The sequence below is a fragment of the Acomys minous genome (genome assembly GCF_964271855.1).
Source record: "Acomys minous genome assembly, chromosome: 1".
Classification (NCBI taxonomy): domain Eukaryota; kingdom Metazoa; phylum Chordata; class Mammalia; order Rodentia; family Muridae; genus Acomys; species Acomys minous.
The window spans coordinates 33,665,812-33,688,266 of NC_140483.1; the positions used below are offsets into that span (position 1 = coordinate 33,665,812).

Genomic DNA, 22,455 nt, shown 5'->3' on the forward strand with positions numbered 1-22,455 from the left:
AGGAGGGAGCCACCTTCAGCCAGCTTCCAGAAGGCTGAATAAAACTGTGGCCAGATTCTCAGCCCAGCCTCCTGGAGAAAGGAACCCAACATTGGTACGCATATTTCAGGGTTAAAAATTCTTATATGCTGGAAAATACAGTAAGCAATGACATCACAATATTAAATACATATGTCACTGCTACAATGCTTCAAATAAAATAATAAAACTATGATATAAAGAATATGTTATATAACTAATGACTAAATCTGAAACAATCAATTATAGTCTAGAAATATTTCTTCATGAATTTTAAAAATTGTGTCCCCTATAATATTAGTTCATACGGCAGGTATAACAAATAATAAGCTTAATGGGAAAGATAGCTATGAAGTGCTTGTGTGTATGCATGAGGCCACAACACATATAAATGCATGCGCACGCACGCATATACACACACACACACACACACACACACACACACACACACACACACACGCATTTACCTACATATACACACAAAGAAAAACAATGAACATATCTCATATTCCCCATTAAGAGACACAGATAAAGCACTAAAGAAAAACAGAGGAGAAAATAAACTTGTCAGCTACATGCTGTTATAAAGTCAATAGGAAAGAATTTAAATGAAAATAGCTCTTAGTCTAAAACTTATATAGAAATGCAAGGAAAGTTTTAAATGAAAATCCAATATAACTTTGAAACATAAGACAGAGAGAGGATGGGAATGAAGATGAGTGGCAGGATAATTCCAAGTGGTCTTCCATATCCCCATTTCAGATTAGGAGTTACACTCTAAGCATTAAAAAAAAAATGCTCCCATAGAGACCATATGCATAATGGATATGTGTAAATAAATGTTTTATTTCTCTATGGTTTTATCCAGAGATAGAAAATTAAAATTAAAATTAAAATTTATCTTCCCTTTAAACTTGTTGTATCCAACAATTTCTACAACACTGCAAACCTTTCTAAGAAATTACTTTCTGACTTGGGAATTTTGTGTTTGCTTTGTTGTTGTGTTTTGTTTTTGTTTTCTGGTTTTTAATGTTTCTAGAGCCAGACTGACTTGAACTCACCACAGACTAGAAGTGCCTTACTTCAGAGAAAAACTTAAAACCGCAATAGGAAAGAGAACATTAAAATGAGCAAAAGAGCACTGCTTGAAACAGTGCTTTTCTGCAGTCATACATTCACTCAGCAAATATTTGCAACTGAATACCTACCAGGTGCCAGACCTAGGAATACAGCAGGAAACCAGACAAATAAGAACCCTTCCGGATAAAAGTTTTTGGCCTAAAACATAGTTTTAATGTACTGCTTTGGAACACTGGGCCTAGGAAAGATTCTTGAAGGAAATCTCTGGATTAACAGTCATCCCATTTCTCCTCAACACTAGACTAATAACTCTCAATAACAGAAATATATTCTAGTCAAAAAGGAAAGAACCCTTGTACGTTCTCCTTAAAATCCATCTCTCCTTGAGAAATCAGGTTAAAGATTTCCTGAAGAACTATTAAATAAAATATAAAACTCACAAGCATTCTTCTATAAACAGTACATTAAAGTTACCCTAACTCTGGATAAACACTGGTGGCCATTATAAATTGATGTTTAACAAAAACTAACTTTGTAAATGTCTACAATAAAACAAAGTATAATTTCAGTAGTTTTAGCAACTAGTTGAACACCACACATTATGAACACTAAGATTCTAAAACATGGACTGTTAAGGGCCAGTTAGACAAGACAGTAATGGGAGCAATAAAAGACCTAAAGAATGAACTACTTCGTGTTTACTGGTGTCTTCCTTGACACTTTTCCTAAAGTTTCACTAGATTTTGAAGTGAGCACCATAAAGGTGTGACAAGCCTGAGGCTCTCAAATCTTGGCTCCCTTCATACTACACTGTTTTGATCTTAGACAAGTCATACTTTTCCTTACTTCAGTTTCCTCTCCTATAAAATAGGATTAACAACAGCATCTTACTCAAAAGGGTGAGTGAGAAAGTGCAAGTAAAATAGTTAGTTGTCTTTTTACTTGTAGTAATTAAAACCAGCAAATGACTAATTTACTAATGACTGATTTTTACATCAATGAGTCACATAAATATAATAATTTACCTCTCATGAGTTCACAAATGCTGCATCCAGTGCATTTTGAGCAAACATAAGCCAAATGCTAAGACCAATTACCTTATGTAAAGTAATTAAGTTTTCAGCATAATACTATAGCAGCACTTTTTAAAATTATATTTTTAAATTTATTTCCTTATTCAATTTATATCCCTATCACAGCATCCTCCCTCCTTTCCTCTTAGTGCCACCCTCTTCCCATTTTTTCTCCCTCCCTTTTTCCTCTGAAAAGGGAAGCCTCCTCCTCCACTACATCCCTTTGCATCAAAACTAAGCTCATTCTCTTCCACCGAGGCCAGAAAAGGCAGCCCAGCTAGGGGTAAATGATCCAAAAGCAGGCAACAGAGTTCATGTGGGACAGCTCCCATTCCACTTGCTAGGGGACCCACATGAAGACCAAGTGGCGTATCAATGTGGCCTACATATGTGTAGGGCACCTAGGTCCAGTCCATGCTGGCTCACTGGTTGGTGGTTCATTCTGTGTGAGGCCCCGTGGTGCTCAGTTAGTTGACTGTGCTGGTCCTCTTATAAAGTTCTTGTCCCCTCCAGGTCTCTCTATCCTTCCTCCAACGCTCCCACTAGACTCCCCAAGCTCTGCTGAGGGTCTCTGCATTTGTTTCTATCTCCCACTAGACTCCCCAAGCTCTGCTGAGGGTCTCTGCATTTGTTTCTATCTGCTTTTAGCAGCAGTTTAACTTGTGGTTTGTGACCCGAAAGACCCTTTCACAGACCATCAGAAAATACATGCATTCACATTATGGTACATATATTTATGATTCATAACAGTAGCAAAATTACAGTTATAAAGTAGTAATGATTGGGGTCACCACAACACAAGGAATGTATTAAAGAGTTGCAGCATAAGGAAGGTTGAGAACTACCATATTAATATAGAAATGTAAAATTCAAAACAGAAATTCATGAAGCAAGTGGCACTACTATACACTGAGATAGTTTAAAAGATGCAATTTCAAGCCAATTCTCTCTGGTGGCCACGGAAAACAAAATGTAAAACGTGATGTAATTGCTACATTTAAGGAAAAAGCAGAAAGCATCTTTTCATAATTTTTTATTTATTCAGGACCATATAATAATTAGGAGAATGAACCTGGATACACCACCGATTTTTATGCTGGTCAACTATGTAACACCAGAGATAGAGGAAACAAATGCTGCCCCCTTGTGGACTCATGGATCTAATATTAAAGCCACACAAGCAAAGAAAGAGGATTTGGTTTATTATTTTTCTTCTCAGAAAAAATTTCAGTGTAATAAGGTAATCAACATGTCACAGATCTCACATAATTTTTGGTAATAATAATAATTTGTCCTAGCAATGTTGTTTTGTTTCATCTTCCTTTCTTGCTACCTATTTTCTTCATTTGTTGTTTGTATAACAAACTTGCAAATTTGGAAATTTTTCAGTAAAAAACACTAATTCAATATAATTGAGAGAGAATAACAAAAACTAAACATGCCAATTATCCACTATATATATATTTAAATTTGCAGAATGGTAATTTAAAATATCTTAATGTAACTGACCTTTCTTTGAATATCTAGTATTTCTAGTCTGAAACTATGTCTATTTTTAAGCTACTTCTGTTTTAGATTATAAAAATGCTTTGATATGAATGTCTTGATATGGTAAAAAATTTAAGATTTTGCTAAATTCAGGAACGTAGTAAAGTGAACAAACCTAGGTTTTAAAAATGTTAAGGGCATATTCCTTTGGAAACAGACTGGCAGCAAGTCTTATATCCATTAAGTAGAGATGCTGTTTTTGTAACCTGCTGTTTAAAAGAAGTTTTGGTCTTGTTTTTACCTGAAAAGGAAGATACCATACTGGATAAATTAATAATGGTCAGGGACATTAACAGGCATCACAACCAGGTCCAAATATTTTAGTTTGTGTATAGGTATATTAGGTCAAGTTATTACAAAACCCATTGGGTATTTTGTTTGTTTGGTTTGTTAGGTTTTGTTTTTGTTTTTGAGCGAGCACAAGCATCTGTAGATACCAGGTAATCAGTGAAAATTTGTTATATGAATTATGCAATAAAATGAAGTTCGAATTTCACTGCAGCTTCAAATTTTACTCAGGACCCCACAAAACTAAAATTGCTAAAAGAAATGAATTATGGGGTTTTTTTCCCTTATTCACAAATAAGTAGGATGCTCTGAAACAGTTCTTGCAATAGTGCATATATGTATAAATAACTATGTGTAAATATGTATAAATAAACACTCTAGTTTCTACAGGAGTAGTATTCAAAGCGTTAGTAATGTGTAAAAGTTAAAATTTGACGGAGGGGGGTAGTTTAAAGGTAGAGTTAGCAACAACAACAAAAATAACGCAACTGGTCAAAGTTTTAAATCATATTTATTCATGTAAGTTTAAACATAGACAAGTAGTTTGTTGATACAAACGAATTACTGAAAATTAGCTAAATGTGATACAGCCTGTTGTTTACATTTTCCATTATTTTTAGAAATGGAAAATTGTATACAGTGCATTTGTGTGTTTGTAAGCACATGCACCTGTGTACACATGAACATATGTGCATGTCAAAGCCAGAGGGCAACTCTGGATTGCATTCCTCACGTACTGTCCACTCCTTTGAGACAGTTTCTCTTATAGGCCTACAACTTGCTAGCATGCCAATAAGCTCCAAAATCAGCGTCAACAGCACCAGCATAACAATCGAGCACTACTATGCTTGGCCTTTATTTCATATGGGTTCTGGGTATTAAACTCAGGTTTTCCTGCTTTTGAAGCAAGCAACTAATTAGCTGTATTATACCACCAGCACTAGAATACATTTCAAAAATGCACGTCAGTCTGTGCTTTGTATATTTAGACTATCTATAGCTATCTCTCATATTAATATTTTTATTAGTATATATAACTGTACAAACTATACAATGCACTTTGATCATATTCTTATTTTCCATGGAAAGCTTCACTGGAGAATCAAACATAATATTAAGGAAATAAGCATACCAATTCTATCCAGACTTGCAAAACCACAGGAAGGACGCCGAGAGCACCTTTCATCACTACACCCAGACAACAGATACACCACATGGAGAGAAGCTGCAGCCTTGTCAGAGGAAAACTACTAGTCATGCCAAGTTAGCTAAAGCTTAGTGACGGAAAGGCAACCTAATCTAAGAGAGATGTTATAGGTGCTTCTCAAATTTAGTAAATTTTTTTACATTTTAATAAAAGAACAAAGAAAAAAGTGTGTCAAATACTTACCTAGAAACTATGCTGGAACCATTATAGAGATCACTAGCATATGACAATGTGGCCAATGGTCTTACTGAGTTGTATCGAGTAAACTTGGACAGACATTCCTGAAATTCATCTAGCTGGCTTGCAGTCCTACTGTCATCTGCATTAGAAAATAAAAGTATTAAGTAAATGAATGACACTATAAAGGAAGAAAAGAACAATATCTTCATATTAAGAGATTATTTTTTAAATAAAAACTTTTCTTGAAGATTCTAAAGACTAGTATGCTCAAATTAATTAGGTGATCTTTTAGCTTTAATAAAGGTGGTCTAAGGATTCACTAAAACATCTATGAAAATAAAACGTAAAGCAATCTCCTCGGCTTTAGTTTTAGTGCTGACTTCAGGGGACAATAAAATAATTTCTAAAAAAAACCTTCTAGTAAGCAGAAATAAAATCATTCATTACAATCAAATTCCAACTTTCAATGCTGACAGTACCTGCTGGAGAAAGATCTACAAATAGATGAATATTTGTTAGTTTAACATAATGTGTTTATATGGATGCCCGCTTATTCCAGATTTATGATCAAAGAAAAATTATGTAATACATATTAGGGGAAAATTCAAGTAGTTGAAGTCCTATTTTTAGTCAGAAGTACAAAACTGCAATGTATAAAGTACTGATTCTCAAAGACAACACTAATGACATCAAATAGAATACCACATAAAGTGCCTTTAAAGTAAAATATTCAAAGTTAAACTGAAATTTATCATAACATTAATTACAGAATAACAGGCAACTTATCTATTCTTTAATACAGAGGTTGACTTGCGGTAAAACACAGATAAAATAATCAAGTTTTCAAAGCTGTTAGCAATATGCATTTCTAAACTTTCCACCAAAGAACTGAAAACATAAAACAAAATAAACAAAAAAACTACAACACGCATTACATTAGCTCACTGAGATTAAAATTTGAAATTATTTATTTTGATACCATCTTCTCAGAATTTCCTTCCTTTTTCTCAGCCACGTAATGCACGCAGCATTTTCACATAAACTTTTGATTCCACTTATTAGATAGTATCTGAAGTAACAGTAGGCATAATGAAATCAAGATGCAAAAAGTACTAAATGACAACAAACCTTCTTAAAAACTATCTGAAAACTTAATCGATATGATAAAATTTATCTAGGAATTATAATATAAAGTTATTTTAAGAAATAAACTGTCACTGTTATTTTATAAATGCTACATATTTAGGCAGTCAGTATATCCATCTAAATACCTAGATTAAAGGAGTCCCGGTTAGTAGTGTTTTCATGCTAAAAACAGTACAAAAATGACCTCATCAGCAAGTAATATCACAACTGAGATAAAGATCCTATCCCACAAAAGTTACACTGAGAAAATTCAACAGAATATAAACAAAACATGGGTTACAGGGGCAGGTTGCCACCAAAATCAACTACTATAGAGTGTTGTGGATATGACAACTGCTTATTTTTATATGTAAACCTATTGCTGTGAGCTATATAATGTAAGTACTGGCAAGACAAGTTATTTATTCACTCAGAAAATAAATTTAATGTTAACCTATTCTTACACATTTTGCCTTCAATTCCTGAGTACATAATCACAGATATTCAAGAAAATATATGTTAAAGTTCATAATTTCTTTCTAGTGTAAATGTACTCCTAGATATCACTCAAGCTGATTAATATAAACATACAGCATTTTATAAGGAAAAAATAAAGGAATAGAAAGATGGCTCAGCATTAAGCATTTGTTGCAGATGAGCTGTGTTTGGTTCCTAGCACCCACATAGTGGTTTACAACCATCTATAATTCCAGCGACAGAGGATCTGACGTCCTCTTCTGACCTCCACAGGCACCAGGCACACATGTGGTACAAAGATACACATGCAGGCAAAAGATTCATACATGTAAAACCAAACAAATCTACAGAACAAAAAGCAGTTAGTTCAGTATCTACATGTGTATCAATTGTCCTCTCCCATTATCTGATTATAAGAAGGTATGATTTTTATCTGGCTGTTTTATGATCAACATACATATATATCTGTTGGCATATCATTTCCTCATCTTAATTACAGATTAGTTTAGAGCAGTGTTTTCAATATCTTATCTTCCTTTTAATGTTTTTTCATTTACATACTTTAAAAAAATAATTAAGAGGTTAAGACATTAATTTTCTAATAATCATCCATGTTTTTTTAACTGCAAAAACAGACAGAGGTGGAAAATAATAAAGTGTAAGCAATATTTTATGAACCTTACTGGATATAAGTTAAGTTTCTTCCTGAGTTTAAAAAGAACCTCATATTCAGTAGTACGGATACAGATATCCACTGTGGAAATCTAGCACGACTTAAGATTTCTAAAACCCAGAGCCAACAATACAGACATTAATAACATATCTTATTCTCCTCTACTGTAAATTTACATCTTCCAGAGAAAATTATGCAGTAATCACTCTTATTATTCACATCAGTATCTGTGTTGCGAGTGACTTTAAGATAGTTTTATCTCAAGTTCTGTAATCTCTACTTTGAAGAAATCTCCTCAGTAGACCCTGTGATCTACTGTGCTCGGCATCAAAATAGCAAATAATGTTTAAAGGAATCAACAGGAACTCCTTACCCACCAAAATATAGTTATAAGGCTATTATTAATAGACAGTCAATAAACCCCTTAAACTGTTGGCAGCGAATGTAATATTTTCATCCATTAAAAAGTTCATCATTAATCTCAAATCAAACATGCTTAAGACGAATTTTAGCATTTCCCTAAATGTATGTGCACATGTGTGTAGACTGTCCACAACTCACTAGGTAAACAAGAATAACTTTGCACTTCTAATCCTCCTGCCTCTAATCTCAAACTAGTATTGCAGGCAGGCACACCGTGACTATTTTTCCTTTTTTAGTATAGTACTGGGGATCAAATTAACTATCTTCTGCATGCTAGGGAAGCACTGTACCAATTGAGCCACATACTCAGCCTATATTAATTAATTTTTTCTCCATCATCAATTATGAGGCAAATATATCAAAAAGCTCTAAACAATATATAGACTATGTATACAATATAATATAAAGATGTTTGTTCATTTAGCAGGAAATTAAGACTTGGTTTTTAATAACTGATACACTACCAGACAATTTTCCTAGGATGGTTTTCATTTACAACAGACATACTACTAATGGAATCAATTAGTTGGGCACCTAACATATACTAAGTACTGACTAGGAAAATACATTTTGCCTATAACTATTAAATACTTAATTTTTTAATTACTTATGTGTATGTATGTGGGCACCATGAGTTTGCAGGTACCCAACAGAGGCCAGAAGAAGGAGTTAGAGCCTGGGGTTCTAAAGTTACATGCAGTCTACTGACCTGAGTGTTGGGAATTGAATATGGGTCCTCTGGAAAAACAGCAAGTACTCTAAGCCACCTCTCTAAATCTCTCCTATAACTCTTTGAACACCTGTAGGTTTGTTACTAATATCCAACCTTCACAGGTGAGTAAAGATATTGAAAAAGGTTAAAGAACAGCTTTATTACTTCTCTAAAATTAATAATACCGTATGCTATCATGTCCATGAGGTCTTAGCTTATCTTGTCTATTTTGAATGTTTCTAAATTTTTTTAGTTAGCCTGGCCCAATATCACTAAATCCTCACTAAGTCTTTTCATTTTTACTTTGGCCTAAATGTCCAGTGGGTATTACATATTTATATCACATGGAAATATTAGCAACCTATTGCTTTTGCCTACAGATTTGTAAATCCCACTTTATGGTAAATGGAAATCAAATCTTCTATCTTTTTATCCTCAGCACAAAGAATAGTGCTTGAAACTTCTGAAATCTGAGTAGAAGCTAATTGAATGGAACTTGTTGTTGCTAGCTACATATTCATGACTATTCTCAACTTTATATAGCTTGCTCTAAAAGATTAAACATTCCAAGACATGGAACAGAGATTACCAGTAGAAAACAGCATTCTATAAGATCTCTAAGAGCCTCTCCACTACTGATAATACTGTCAAATACACAGTTTGTTTTGCAATTAGAATGTTCCATAAATCTAGCATATGATCCGGGAAATACAGCTAAGGAAGATTTTCAGACATTTTAAGAGAAATCCTGAACATGTACCTGAGATACGAGACATCCTTGTAGAAAAATAACACTGCTCTAAGTCTTCAAAATGAGCAGTGAGTCGCTTGCGTCTTGATGCTAATGTGCTGTTATACCAAGGCTGTTTCTTTGTCTAAGGTGATAAAAAAAGACACTTACAACCAGCACAATCCACACACTTACACAGAATAGCCAAATGCTTACTTAGACACTTTCAAGTGTCCATTATATTCAAGTGACTACGAATGGTGAAAAGCTACAATTCTCAGATCACAGTTGCCAATTTTTCTTTTCAAGTAAAAACAGAAAAAAAAAATCTCTTACAGAATAATTAAAAGTTAAAAATGAAACAAACTCTTTAAAAACAGTGATGTAAAGGCATGCTAGCTGGATTTGTTTGCCTAGCATGCACAAAGCCCTGGTTTTCATTCTCACCACTGTATAACACTGACAGTGGTGACGAAGGCCTGTAACTTCAGTACTCAGGGAGAAGACAGAGGTAAGAGGATCAGAGGCTCCAAGTCAAGCCTGGCTACATAACAAGTTTAGGGGCCAGCCTGGGCTGCAGGAGATCTTGTCTCCAAAATGTTTATTAAAAACAAAGCAAAACAAAACAAAACCAAAAAAAAAAAAAAACAGCAGAAAAAAAGGAAAAAAAACTGTGAGTTAACAAAACTAAAGTTAAAAAAATTATGAGGTAAAAGAAACAATAAATGAACAGTGTTGACAAGAGAAAAAAACTTGAAGTGGAGGGTAGAAAGAAGAAATGGGTAAGATTCATCAGCTAAAAAGCTACAATGTGAAAAGGATTAAAGGTATAAATGTACTTTTCTACCCCTCAATGTGCTTAGTGATTTTGTAGGCATTACAACTGCAACTTATCCAGAAATTATTATTTTTTGTATCAGCTACTCTTCTATACCAAAGCTTTCTGGATTCACCTCTCTTTTTCTTAATAACGTCATAAAATTGTCTTTATTGAGGCTGGACCCTGGTAAACATACAGCTTTACTATCTTAGGACGAGACAGAAAGCATGCATGAAGCACTTTACAGTACATGTACTTAACTAAGCTCTGAGTTAGCTGCTGTCTTCATGGGACATAAGAGTAACAATTTATTAGGAATCAAAAAGTAAGATGAAAAATGGTAAATATAAACTCTGCTCTACCAAAGGAAAACAGCTATGTTGATAAGGTGCTTGCCATGTAAACATGGTGTTCCCAAAACCCACTTTTAAAAGCTGGGTATAGTGGAACTTGATATCCCACTACTGGAAAGGGAGAAATGGATGGATTGGGTTTCTCTCACCAGCCAGACTAATTTAGTCAGTGACCTACAGACCAATGAGAGAGTTTGTCTCAAAACAGAAAACAAACAAAAGAGCTAGGGAGTTGTACTTCACTCTTTTGCTACTATGCCTTCCGTGCCAGGATGGACTATAACCTCAAAATGTGTGTGTGGGAAGGGGGGAGTAAAACAACTCTTCTCTCCTTAAGTTGTTTTCACCGGCAATTCTGACAAAACAAGAAAAATAACTATCACATTCGCCAACCTTCCCTCACATCAGAGGCAGAGAGAGCACACAAGTTGGTTATCACGAAGTGGTCAGCTGTGTGATTATATACATACAAGTAACTTTATGCTGATTTAGCAGGCTGTATTTATGCATTTAAGAATATATACGTGTGTGTATGTATATATGTACACACACGTATATATAAAGAAAAGGAGGCCATGAATCTGAAAGAACAGAGTAGGTTCTTGGGAATGGTTAGAGGGAAGAAAATTTTAGAATTATATTTTAATTTTTAAAAATATTAAAAATAGAAGAAAATATTTTAACATGATCAGAGGCAATCTACAGTAATAAAGCCCTACAAAACAGGGAAAGTTTAAGAGAGAAAGGGATTGAGTAAAAGAAAGAGCACTGACAAGAAGAAGGAAATGAATGCAAAGAGAATTAAGACATTTAAAACTATGAAAACTGTCAGAATCAAAGTCACCACTTTTGACAAATCCCAAGAACGAGCGCCATGGAGATGACTCAGGTTTTCCTGCACTACTGTCTGATATCGACCATCACACAAGGCTGCCAGAACCACAGGACAAAAACCATTGATGGGAAAGAGAATGATGGAGCCCCAGCAGCTGCCTTTCCCGCCTTGAGTTAATGTCATTCTTGTTATCTGGCATTGAGTCAAAGACAATTCAAGAAAAATTATGTAATCCTTCTTAAATCATTTGTGAAAATTTCTATTCTTCCAATGCTCATTTCCAAAGTATAATTCATCTCTGTTGATAACAATCAATCAGAAAATGTCTTTATTCATTTAAAAGAAAAATTCTTAGGATACATATAAAACTGAGTAAGAAAACTTATCTAAATGGCAAGATATAAAAGATAATTAATTTAGCAAAAGTTATACAAGGCCTCTATATTAGAAGTACAAATATATTGGCGTTTTTAATAATTATATCTTAGTCCATGATAATCTCAATTTAGGTATAATTTTTAAATGGATTTCAAAATAAAATTTAAATACTTAAAAAGAGCAATAAACATGCAAACACATGAGTAAAATCTATTTTTAACCCTATATCATAAAAATATCAGTTTTCTCTAGGTAAGTAAGGTAAGGTATTTCCAATAAAAATATCTTTCATTTTGGGGGATGGACTGCAGATAGGCTCCATGGAAGTGATCCCGGCTGGTCCTCAGCTTTGGCTTTCATGGTGCTAAGATCAGAAGCATGAGCCTGCTTTCTGCTCCCCCCCACACACACACTTTGTGGGTAAAACCAAGTATCAAATCCAGGATCACAAGCAGAGGATCTAATACTAAACAACATTCCTGACTCCCCCGATTCTCCAAGACTTCTTTATGGAGCTAAATAGGATAACACCAAAGCTCCAAGGAGAAAACAAACCGGAAACTTTACAAAACACTGAAGAACAAAGAGTATAATGATGGAGAAGAACCAGAAGGGAGCTAGAGATGCAGCCCTGTGAGAACTGAAATGTACTTTAAAGAGACCCTAACAAATTTGTTCTTCAAAAGACCAGTGTCTTGAGAAACTATAACAGTTCACAGGAAATGAGAAAATACATACCAAGTAAACTTAACAGTGATTCTAAGCGGGTCCTGGACCATTAGAAGGGGTGGTGGTGGTGGTGGTGGTAGTGGTGTGTGTGTGTGCGCGCGCGCGCACGTATAAATACTCTTTTTGGCTCATGCTTGTAATCCCAGCACTTAGGAAGCTGAAGCTGGAGAACTGCTCTGATTCTGAGGCCAGACTGAAACAGTGAGTTTCAGGACAGCCTGAATAACAGTTCTAATACGCGCGCGCACACACACACACACACACACACACACACACACACACACACACACAGTATTAAGAAAATGGCTACTGAAATTTAAGTTTTAAAATATAAGTTCCTTCAGGCTGGAGAGTTGGCTTAGTAGTTAAGAGCACTTGTTGCTGCAAAACACCCAGGGTTCGATTCCCAGCACCCATATGGAGACGAACACACCAGCACGTGTAGCACACAGACACATATGAAGGCAAAGTACTTATTCAAAAAATAATTGGGAGGCAAAGGCAGGCAGATCTCTGTGAGCATGAGGCCAGCCTGGTCAACAGAGCAATCTGCAAAACAGCCAAAAATACACAGAGAAACCATGTATAGCTGGACCTCGAATCTCAGCACTCAGGGAAGCAGGGGCAGGCGGATCTCTGTGCCTCCGAGGCTGGTCTGGTCTACAAAGCAAGTTCCAGCTTTTTATCAAGCTAAAGATACACAGAGAAACCCTGTCTCGAAAAACTAAAATAAATAAATAATAAATCTAAACACTTAAAAATAAGTTCTCTGGTTTTTAATAGTAATTTCTGAACTTTGCTTTTAAGAAGCTATCAAAAATGCTAAAGCAAAAACAACAGATAATTACAGAAATGTAGAAATATAAAATACCTATGATATAAAGGCCATACATTTCTGGCTTTTGTTAATGATGCTGCCAGCATTTAACATTTTTACTTCATCTATTAACGTTGTCCTTTATAATATAACAACTCACTCTTATTGTAGGATAAGGTTCTTAATTATCTTACTATAACTGGGCATGTTTATGTTCCAGAATTTACTATAATACCACCCTCTTTTAAAAAGACTTATTTGTTTTCTTATTTATGTGCCTGCCACAGTATATGTTACATGTGTGCCACTGTCTATAAAGGCCCAAAAAAGGCACTGGAACCCCTACAAATTGAGTGACAATCAGCTGTGAGCCATATGACATGTGCAGGGAAGTGAAATCAGGCCCTCTAGATGAGCAGCAAGTGCTCCTAACTGCTAGGCTTTCTTTATGGCCCTAATATATCTTTTTTAAAATTTAAATAATTTATTCAGATTACATCTCAACTGTTATCCCATCCCTTGTATCTTCCCCGTTCCTCCATCCCTCCCGCTTTCACACTATTTTTCCCCTCCCCTATGTCTGTCTGTGACCGAGGGGGACCTCCCCCCACTATATGATCATAGGTCTGCTATGTTTCCTCTGAGTGCCACCAGGCCTCCCCACCAAGGGGACATGGTCAAATATGGGGCACCAGAGTTCGTGTCAGAGTCATTCCCTGCTCTCCACTCAATTGTGGGTCATGTCCTGTCCATTGGCTAGATTTGAGTAGGGGTTCAATGTTTACTGCATGTAGTGTCCTTGGTTGGTGCAATGGTTTGATCAGAACCCCTGGGCCCAGATCCACCCGTCATGGCCCTTAGAAGAGATTCCTATGTGCATAATTTTCAAATCACATGTTTCCAGGAATTACCATATGTATATAGAACACTAATGCAACTTCTCCATTGTTTTCTGTCTATCCTTTCTCCTACACAGACATAAACACACACACAAGAATGCATGACTAGGAGCACAAATACGGCCATGCTAGTAAGAACAGTCTTGTGATATCTAACAATGTCTGATCCATAATTGACTGGTTCCCTAAAGCTAACAGAAGAACTTCCACTGTCATAATACTGTAACACACAACTCCCATGTTTGAGCAATACTGATTATTAACAAACCTCTTTTGTTGCCTGTTGTGTAAATGTACAACATAGGTACTTGTGTACAGTGCATACTATTAAATGATAGCATAAAACAGAAGGGGAGGGGGAGAAGCCACATTTGATTCTGAAGACTGATTGATTAGAATTTTATGACTGTGGAAAGTTGAAATTAGGCAAATTTGTGGTCAAAATATCTAGGGCTAATTTTATTGTCCCTTTAATAGTCATTTAGTGCTTACCTAATATATATTGCTTATAATACTTTCTACTATCAGGCATACCTTTAGAATACATAAACTTAGCAGAATACTAGCTTCCCCTAAGCTCAAAGCTAAGAATAGCACAATAAAGTATGTTGAATCTATTTGCGGAGGTTTTTCTGGATTTGCTACCATAACTGATCTCATGTCCCTGTTTATATTCTTTAGTATGTCCATTGAGTATGGCATTCTTTTGTCTGGAACATGAAAAGTTCATGTAACTGCTTCCACAGATGAACATCTCTATCCACAGGGCATCGCCATTCAGATTTGACACAGAATAAATTTTCTGATTCCCTTTTTTATAAGACTTGTTTCACAGCTGGGCATAGTGGCTCATGCCTTTAGTCACAGCACTTTGAAGGCAAGTGCAAGTTTGTGAATTTGAAGCTGCCTGGTCTTCATAAGTTCCAGTAAGCTGGAGCTAAACAGACCCTGTCTCAAAAGCAATAAATAATTTAAAAAAAAAAATCTATTTCATGCATACAGCATTAAACAACTCCGCTCCTGGGTTTTATACTTTGTCTACCATACACTTTTGTTAATGTGGAATGCATTCTTACATACACAGTAAGTTTACTACGAAATGGTTTGCTGGAACACAGTTTCATCCATCTTGTTTTTGTTGGTCTTTGGCTGCACTGGAGTGACTGACCTACAACATGGATTTGTGTGAATACCCTATGAGTTCATACAGAAACAGGCAATGATGTGATTCTCAGAATGTATCCTCATCTATAATCAATTTTTGTCAGTTTCTCATTCTGAACTCTCTTAGATTTCAGTAAAAACTATCAGAGGATTTCTTTGGTATCAAAATTTTCTCTTAGTCAATTCAGAATGTGAGATAACATGAACATGAGAATTATTACCTGTTTAACTATGTCTTTCAGCAAAGTTTTTAACCCAATCTTCTGATGTTTGCATTAAAAAAGTTAGCAGTATCACAGTTGTTTCTTCTTTCTTAACATCTTAAAGCAAGTAAGACTTTTATACACCATACTGAAAATGTTTCCCAGTGTGGATTACGATTTTTTTGATAGTCCTGTATTTTATGCTGACTTAATTTCATCATTTCTACTTACACAAGAATATAGTTTATCTAGACTCTTTTTGCAAGTAGTAAGTACAAGACAAATTTCTATCAAATGTTTTTTTAATTATCACAATAACATGCACTCAATCTTTCGTTGCACTATTTTCTAAACTCCTTTAGTGCAGGACAGTAATGATATTTTCATTAGACAGTTAATTTTTATTTTGCTCCTTTGGTTATAATATACTTCTAAGTTGACTGGGTGAGTACTCTCTTCATATTAACTTCTGAATCATTCATTTTATCAAATAATTTTAAAGTCAATTGATAACCTCTCTACAGTTGAAAATTATTATTGGGAATTTCTGAGCAGGAACCCAGCTAAATTAATAATTAAGGCCATTACTCTATATAAATTGCTCTATAACTGCTTTAGTTATTTCAATATTATATGCATTTTTAAAATCACACACTTAAGACTGCTACTTTTAAAATGTTAATCAGTACTAAATTAACTTATCCTGTATTATAACAACAACTAATTTTAATTTGTCAAATTTGGGCACTTGTAGTGGAAACTTTGGTTTCTTTTATGTGTTTTTATGGTCCCAGATATGGAATGTGGAAATGTTTTAGTTCATTCTCAGTTGAAAACACACTCATGACAGGGCATTTGATCCTGGTCAGCAGAAAACAGACTTGTGAAAGGGTGCATGATATTTTGCGGAAAGCTGTCTCATGTGAGACACATGGTTTTTGCCAGCTGTAAAACATCCTTGTGAGAACCCTGAGAAGGTATAAATAGATGTCCACAGACAGTGAGACAATGCTTTTGCATTGCTACGCTTCGCAATGGTTCATATTGCTTCACTGGTCTTCGGTTTTCTACTCTTCACTTTACAGAGAGAAACACTCTAAAGAACTTCTCAGGGCACTCCGGCTGAGTCCTGCCACGTCCACTGACTTGTGTGGATTCAGGGGACTTTTGTTGTTTATGCTGAATCAGGCATGCTGTGGCTACTGATTCTTGTTTGCTATTTGACTAGACTGCTGGTATCCTGATGACAAAAGCCTAGCCTCTAGCCTCACCCCAAGGAACTACATCTAAAGAGGCCCACAAAACCCTTTTCCTACTGACCTTTATCCACCTACTGGTAGGTGGGTTGGAAGGGAGGTAGAAACATTTAAGAACCTTAAATACAGTAGATTTTTGAAAAATCTAACCCTACAGGTCGGGCCCCATGTTAGGCGTCAAATGTTAAAAGGTATTTTTATATAACTGTGTTTGTTTTTCAATTTCTCTCTTAACTAGGCTATCATACAAATAATTGAGACTCTTTATGTTTGTTAAATAGTAAGCTTCACAACACAATAACTGAACAGTTATTACTCTAATCTTAACCCTCTAAACTAACCTGGTTTCCTCCCAGTGTACATCCCAGAGATACTGGTACTTCGTAGCTTTCCCTGTTCCAGCTCCCTCCTGATGTCTCCCTGACCTCTCCTGTGGCTGGATTCCCTCTTCCTCTTCTAACTCCTCCTACCATGGCTGCTAGGAAGTCCAGCTCTATTCTCTACCCTGCTCACAACTGGAATATCAGGGAACAATTGGGGACCAGAGTTTATATAATATTGAGACAGGAGATTCTTAGAACAAAGCTTACAACCAGATATGGGGGAATACAGAAATCAGCATTTGAATTACACAATTATCTTATGCCTACAGGCCCTTCTATGAAAATCTGTCTTTTTATACTTACATATTATTGGAGATTCCTTAGGCAAATGCTTAGAGAATTTTTTTTTAATCTACAAATAAAAACACTGACTGCTATAAATTTATTGTGTAGTCTGGTTTCCATACTATTTTATATGTAGTGGTTTTACAAGCATCTTTCTGTATGTTTTTGTTATTTTTATCTGGAACCACTTTCTGATTCAGAGTATTCACAAAAATCTATTTTTGCCTCCCAAATTACAACAGTATATTCTACCTAAGATTCCAGTCATGGAGTGCAGGAACGTATACCCTATTTTAGAATCAATTCAAACTGCTAAACTTTCCAAAGACAAAATAAGTGAAACAAGCATCCTTCTATGAAGAACACATACCAAGTACTCAGAAGAAAGTTCAAAGCCCTAACACTTATGAAAGCAAAGGAGACCATGTCCCACTCAGTGGCTCCACATGCTCACTTTATTCTCTACATTGCTCTCTATTGTTCACTCTTCTCAGTCACAACTAGGGACCAGATATGCCTTTATCTCACAGCTAATTTATCTGCTGTTCCGGCGGTCTAGAGCTTATACCCGAAGACAGGTAACTTCTCTCTCACTTCTTTTTCATTCAGAAGTCATCCTTGTTTATTTCAACTGTTGTTTCCAACTAGATTACATTTCTGTGTTTTGGTTTTGTTCATTGATTTGTCTTCAGAACATATAAATACCAGGCACTTAAACAAAAACAATAGTTGAATGAGTGATTCCTTAACTATACATGATCTGAGTCACATGCTTGGTCTAAAACTCTCAGCTTTCTCTTTCTTACTAGCTACATTTTCTTGTCAATCTTTTTTAGATGTTCTACGTACCAGTTTCCTTCTTTAAAACATATAAATAATAGAGTGTAGTGTTTTAAGTTAAAGTGTTAATAGATAGGAAATAATTGTGAAAAGTAATTATAAAACAAATCTTACCTAATTATTTCCTTTAGTTTTAACAGCTTTTCCCTCACATACATTCTAATTCTTTTTAACACTGCACAAGGTACAGTTGGCCCTTCATATTAACAAGTTCTGCACCTACAGATAGAAAATATTTGAAAAAAAATCTGTACTTAACACGTACAGACCTTGTTTTAAAAAAATTATTATTTCCTAAACAATACACTACAGTGACTAATTACAAAGTTGTTACATTTCATTAGCTACTACAAGTAATCTAAACATGTTCCTAAAGTACACGGGATACTGAGCACTGACATAAGCACATATACCATTTTAGAAAAGGGATTTTATGCACAGACTTTTGCTCCCAGAGGAAGAAAGGCTGTGTGTAAGAAGAATCCCCTGGCAGGAAGTGAGGCAGGATTGACCACACTGCTATTCCAGGGGAGAATGCTTTTTATAAATGTGAGAACAGTATCTGCCTCTTAAGTTTACCTCTGAGTTGTACTTTGGCCTGGACTTTGGTTTTGTTTTCGTTGTATACTCTTTAGTTCATATCTGCCAAGCTTATGCTCATCTATGCTTTTTAAAAATCTTTTCTTGACAGCACATGCTGGAGAGGATGTGGAGAAAGAAGAATGCTCCTTCATTGCTGGTGGGAATGCAAACTTGTACAACCACTTTGGAAATCTATATGGGGCTTTCTCCAAAAACTGGGAACAGGGCTTCCTCAAGACCCAGCTATTCCACTCCTTGGAATATACCCAGAAAATGCTCCACCACACAACAGGGACATATGCTCAACCATGTTCATAGCTGCTTTATACATAATAGCCAGAACATGGAAACAGCCTAAATGTCCCTCAGTAGAAGAATGGATAAAGAAACTGTGGTACATTTACACTATGGAATACTACTCAGCTATTAAAAGCAAGAATTCCCGAAATTTGTGGACAAATAGATGGGACTAGAAATGATCATAATGAGTGAGTTAACCCAGAAGCAGAAAGACTCACATGGTATAAACTCACTTATAATTGGGCACTAGCCCAAAAGACACGTCCCACGAAAGTCTTCACTTAGCAGGAGATTGGGATAGATGTGAGGACATCCTATTGGGACTTTAGGTAAGAGAAATATAGTAAATAGGGAAATAGAAGGACCCAGAGGGTCCTAGAAACCTTTAAGAAGAACATCGTGAGTTCGATCGGATCGGTAGCGGGAGCGGAGAGCGGACCCCAGAGAGCCCTGAGAGCCCCACCGCGGCCTAGTCACCATCACACCGGGGAGGAGCCACAGCCATTGCCGCTGGCCCCAGTCACCACTATGGCAACCATGAGCAGGGAGGCCGACACCCAGCAGTCGCCCTCAGCGCAGCCAACACCAAGCCCGGCTCCACGGGCAGCGGCGCGGGTAGTGGTGGCCCGGGTGGCCTCACATCGGCAGCGCCTGCTGGCGGGGACAAAAAGGTCATCGCAGCGAAGGTTTTGGGAACAGTAAAATGGTTCAATGTAAGGAATGGGTACGGTTTCATCAACAGGAATGACACCAAGGAAGACGTATTTGTACACCAGATTGTCATAAAGAAGAATAACCCCCAGGAAGTACCTGCGCAGTGTAGGAGATGGAGAGACTGTGGAGTTTGATGTTGTTGAAGGAGAAAAGGGTGCAGAAGCAGCAAATGTTACAGGCCCTGGTGGAGTTCCAGTTCAAGGCAGTAAATACGCAGCAGACCGGAACCATTATAGACGCTATCCACGTAGTAGGGGTCCTCCACGCAATTACCAGCAAAACTACCAGAATAGTGAGAGTGGGGAAAAGAATGAGGAATCGGAAAGCGCTCCTGAAGGCCAGGCCCAACAGCACCGGCCCGGCCCTATCGTAGGCGAAGGTTCTGACCTTACTACATGCAGAGACCCTATGGGCGTCGACCACAGTATTCCAACCCGCCTGTGCAAGGAGAAGTGATGGGGGGTGCTGACAACCAGGGTGCAGGAGAGCAAGGTAGACCAGTGAGACAGAATATGTATCGGGGTTACAGACCGCGATTCCTCAGGGGTCCTCCTCGTCAAAGACAGCCTAGAGAGGACGGCACTGAAGAGGACAAGGAAAATCAAGGAGATGAGACCCAAGGTCAGCAGCCACCTCAATGTCGGTATCGCCACAACTTCAATTACCGACTCAGACGCCCAGAGAACCCTAAACCACAAGATGGCAAAGAGACAAAAGCAGCGGGTCCACCGCGGTGGAATTCGCCCACTCCCCAGGCTGAGCAGGGCGGGGCCGAGTAAATGCCGGCTTACCATCTCTACGTAGCATCATCCGGTTTGGTCATCATCCAACAAGAAGAAATGAATATGAAATTCCAGCAATAAGAAATGAACAAAGATTGGAGCTGAAGACCTGAAGTGCTTGCTTTTTGCCTGTTGACCAGATACACTAGAACTATCTGCATTATCTATGCAGCATGGGGTTTTTATTATTTTTACCTAAAGATGTCTCTTTTTGGTAATGACAAACGTGTTTTTTAAGGAAAAAAAAAAAGGCCTGTTTTTCTCAATACACCTTTATTGGTTTTTAAATTGTTTCATATCTGGTCAAGTTGAGATTTTTAAGAAGATTTTTAATTTGTAATAAAAGTTTACAACTTGATTAAAAAAAAAAGTCAACAAACTGCAAGCACCTGTTAATAAAGGTCTTAAATTAGAAGAAGAAGAAGAAGAAGAAGAAGAAGAACAACAACAACAACAACAACAACAACAACAACAACAACAACACTGTGATGGGTGGATACAACAACAACAACAACAACAACAACAACAACAACAACACTGTGATGGGTGGATCGGGGCTAGGGGTCTGCTCAAACTATTGCACTAACCAAAGGACAATACAATAGTAAACATCGAACCCCTACTCTGATCTACCCTACGGACAGGACATTCTCCACAGTTATGTAGAGAGCGGGGACTGACTTTGACATGAACTCTGGTGCTCCATATTTGACCACCTCCCTTTGGTGGGGAGGCCTGGTGGCACACAAAGAAAGACTAAGCAGGCTACTAAGACGAGACTTGATAGCCTATGACCATATAGAGGGGGAGGAGGTCCCCGTGGTCATAGACCTAGGGGAGGGGAATAGGTTGAAAGCGGGAGCAAGGGAGGAATGGGAGGATACAAGTGATGGGATAAAAATTGAGTTGTAATTTGAATAAATCAATAAAAATTTAAAAAAATAAAATAAATTATAATCTTAAAAAATAAATAAAAGATGTTTATAAAAAAATCCTTTTTGTATCAACTTTATTTTTGTTTCATAAATGAAGGGTAAGCCCAGAAAGCTGAGAGAAAATTACTCCACATGTAAAAATAGTATAGGATCTAGGCGCCTGAAACAACAGTAACAATATAGTGAAAGATGAGAATTAATACCAGTCTATGAAACACTAGTAGAATTTTCTCAACAGCAGCCTGCTTTCTAACAGGCTTTAAAGCTGGATTCTGTGAGAAAATGGAGAATTTTTGATTCTGCAATTACTCTACCCACAACAACTCAGAAGTTAGTCAGTTCTTTTCAAGTTTTCCTTTCCTTTTTAATCATTTGTAGGAACAGTACTGAAGGCAATAAAGCTATAAGGTTAGAACTATCTGAGCCTCCTGAAACCAAAGCTCCAGATACTGACGTAAGATCTGGTGTTTAACCTGCTGGGTTTTAGTCTGCTTTGCTTTCCTCCTTCCTCACTACGTCTTCATCCTTCCCTAATGCAATGGGAATGTATATTCTGTGCCACTGCATGTTAAGAAGTATGTATGTGGGGTTTGGTTCTGGTTTTAATTTACAAGGAGTCACAGCTGAAGATACTAACTTAGTCTCG

General features: G+C 36.6%; 1 protein-coding gene and 1 pseudogene across 5 annotated transcripts in view; one reads left to right on the plus strand and one right to left on the minus strand.

Moving 5' to 3' along the window:
• The window catches only part of COP1 (COP1 E3 ubiquitin ligase), a 119,099-nt gene that overhangs the window by 55,114 nt on the left and 41,530 nt on the right, over positions 1-22,455 (minus strand). For all 4 annotated transcript variants that reach the window (XR_014781569.1, XM_084794597.1, XM_084794596.1 and 1 more), the window contains exons 10-11: positions 9,565-9,679; positions 5,398-5,533 (exon numbers count right to left, since the gene is read on the minus strand). Coding sequence is in view for 3 of the 4 variants with exons in the window: in XM_084794597.1 (XP_084650723.1) it covers positions 5,398-5,533; positions 9,565-9,679 (251 nt within the window). In the remaining variant the exon portion in view is untranslated. The remainder of the gene's footprint in view (positions 1-5,397; positions 5,534-9,564; positions 9,680-22,455) is intronic.
• LOC311596823 (Y-box-binding protein 1-like) lies at positions 9,792-21,192 on the plus strand (annotated as a pseudogene). The gene is made up of 3 exons: positions 9,792-9,842; positions 18,151-18,234; positions 19,852-21,192. The product of its transcript is annotated as a Y-box-binding protein 1-like (transcript).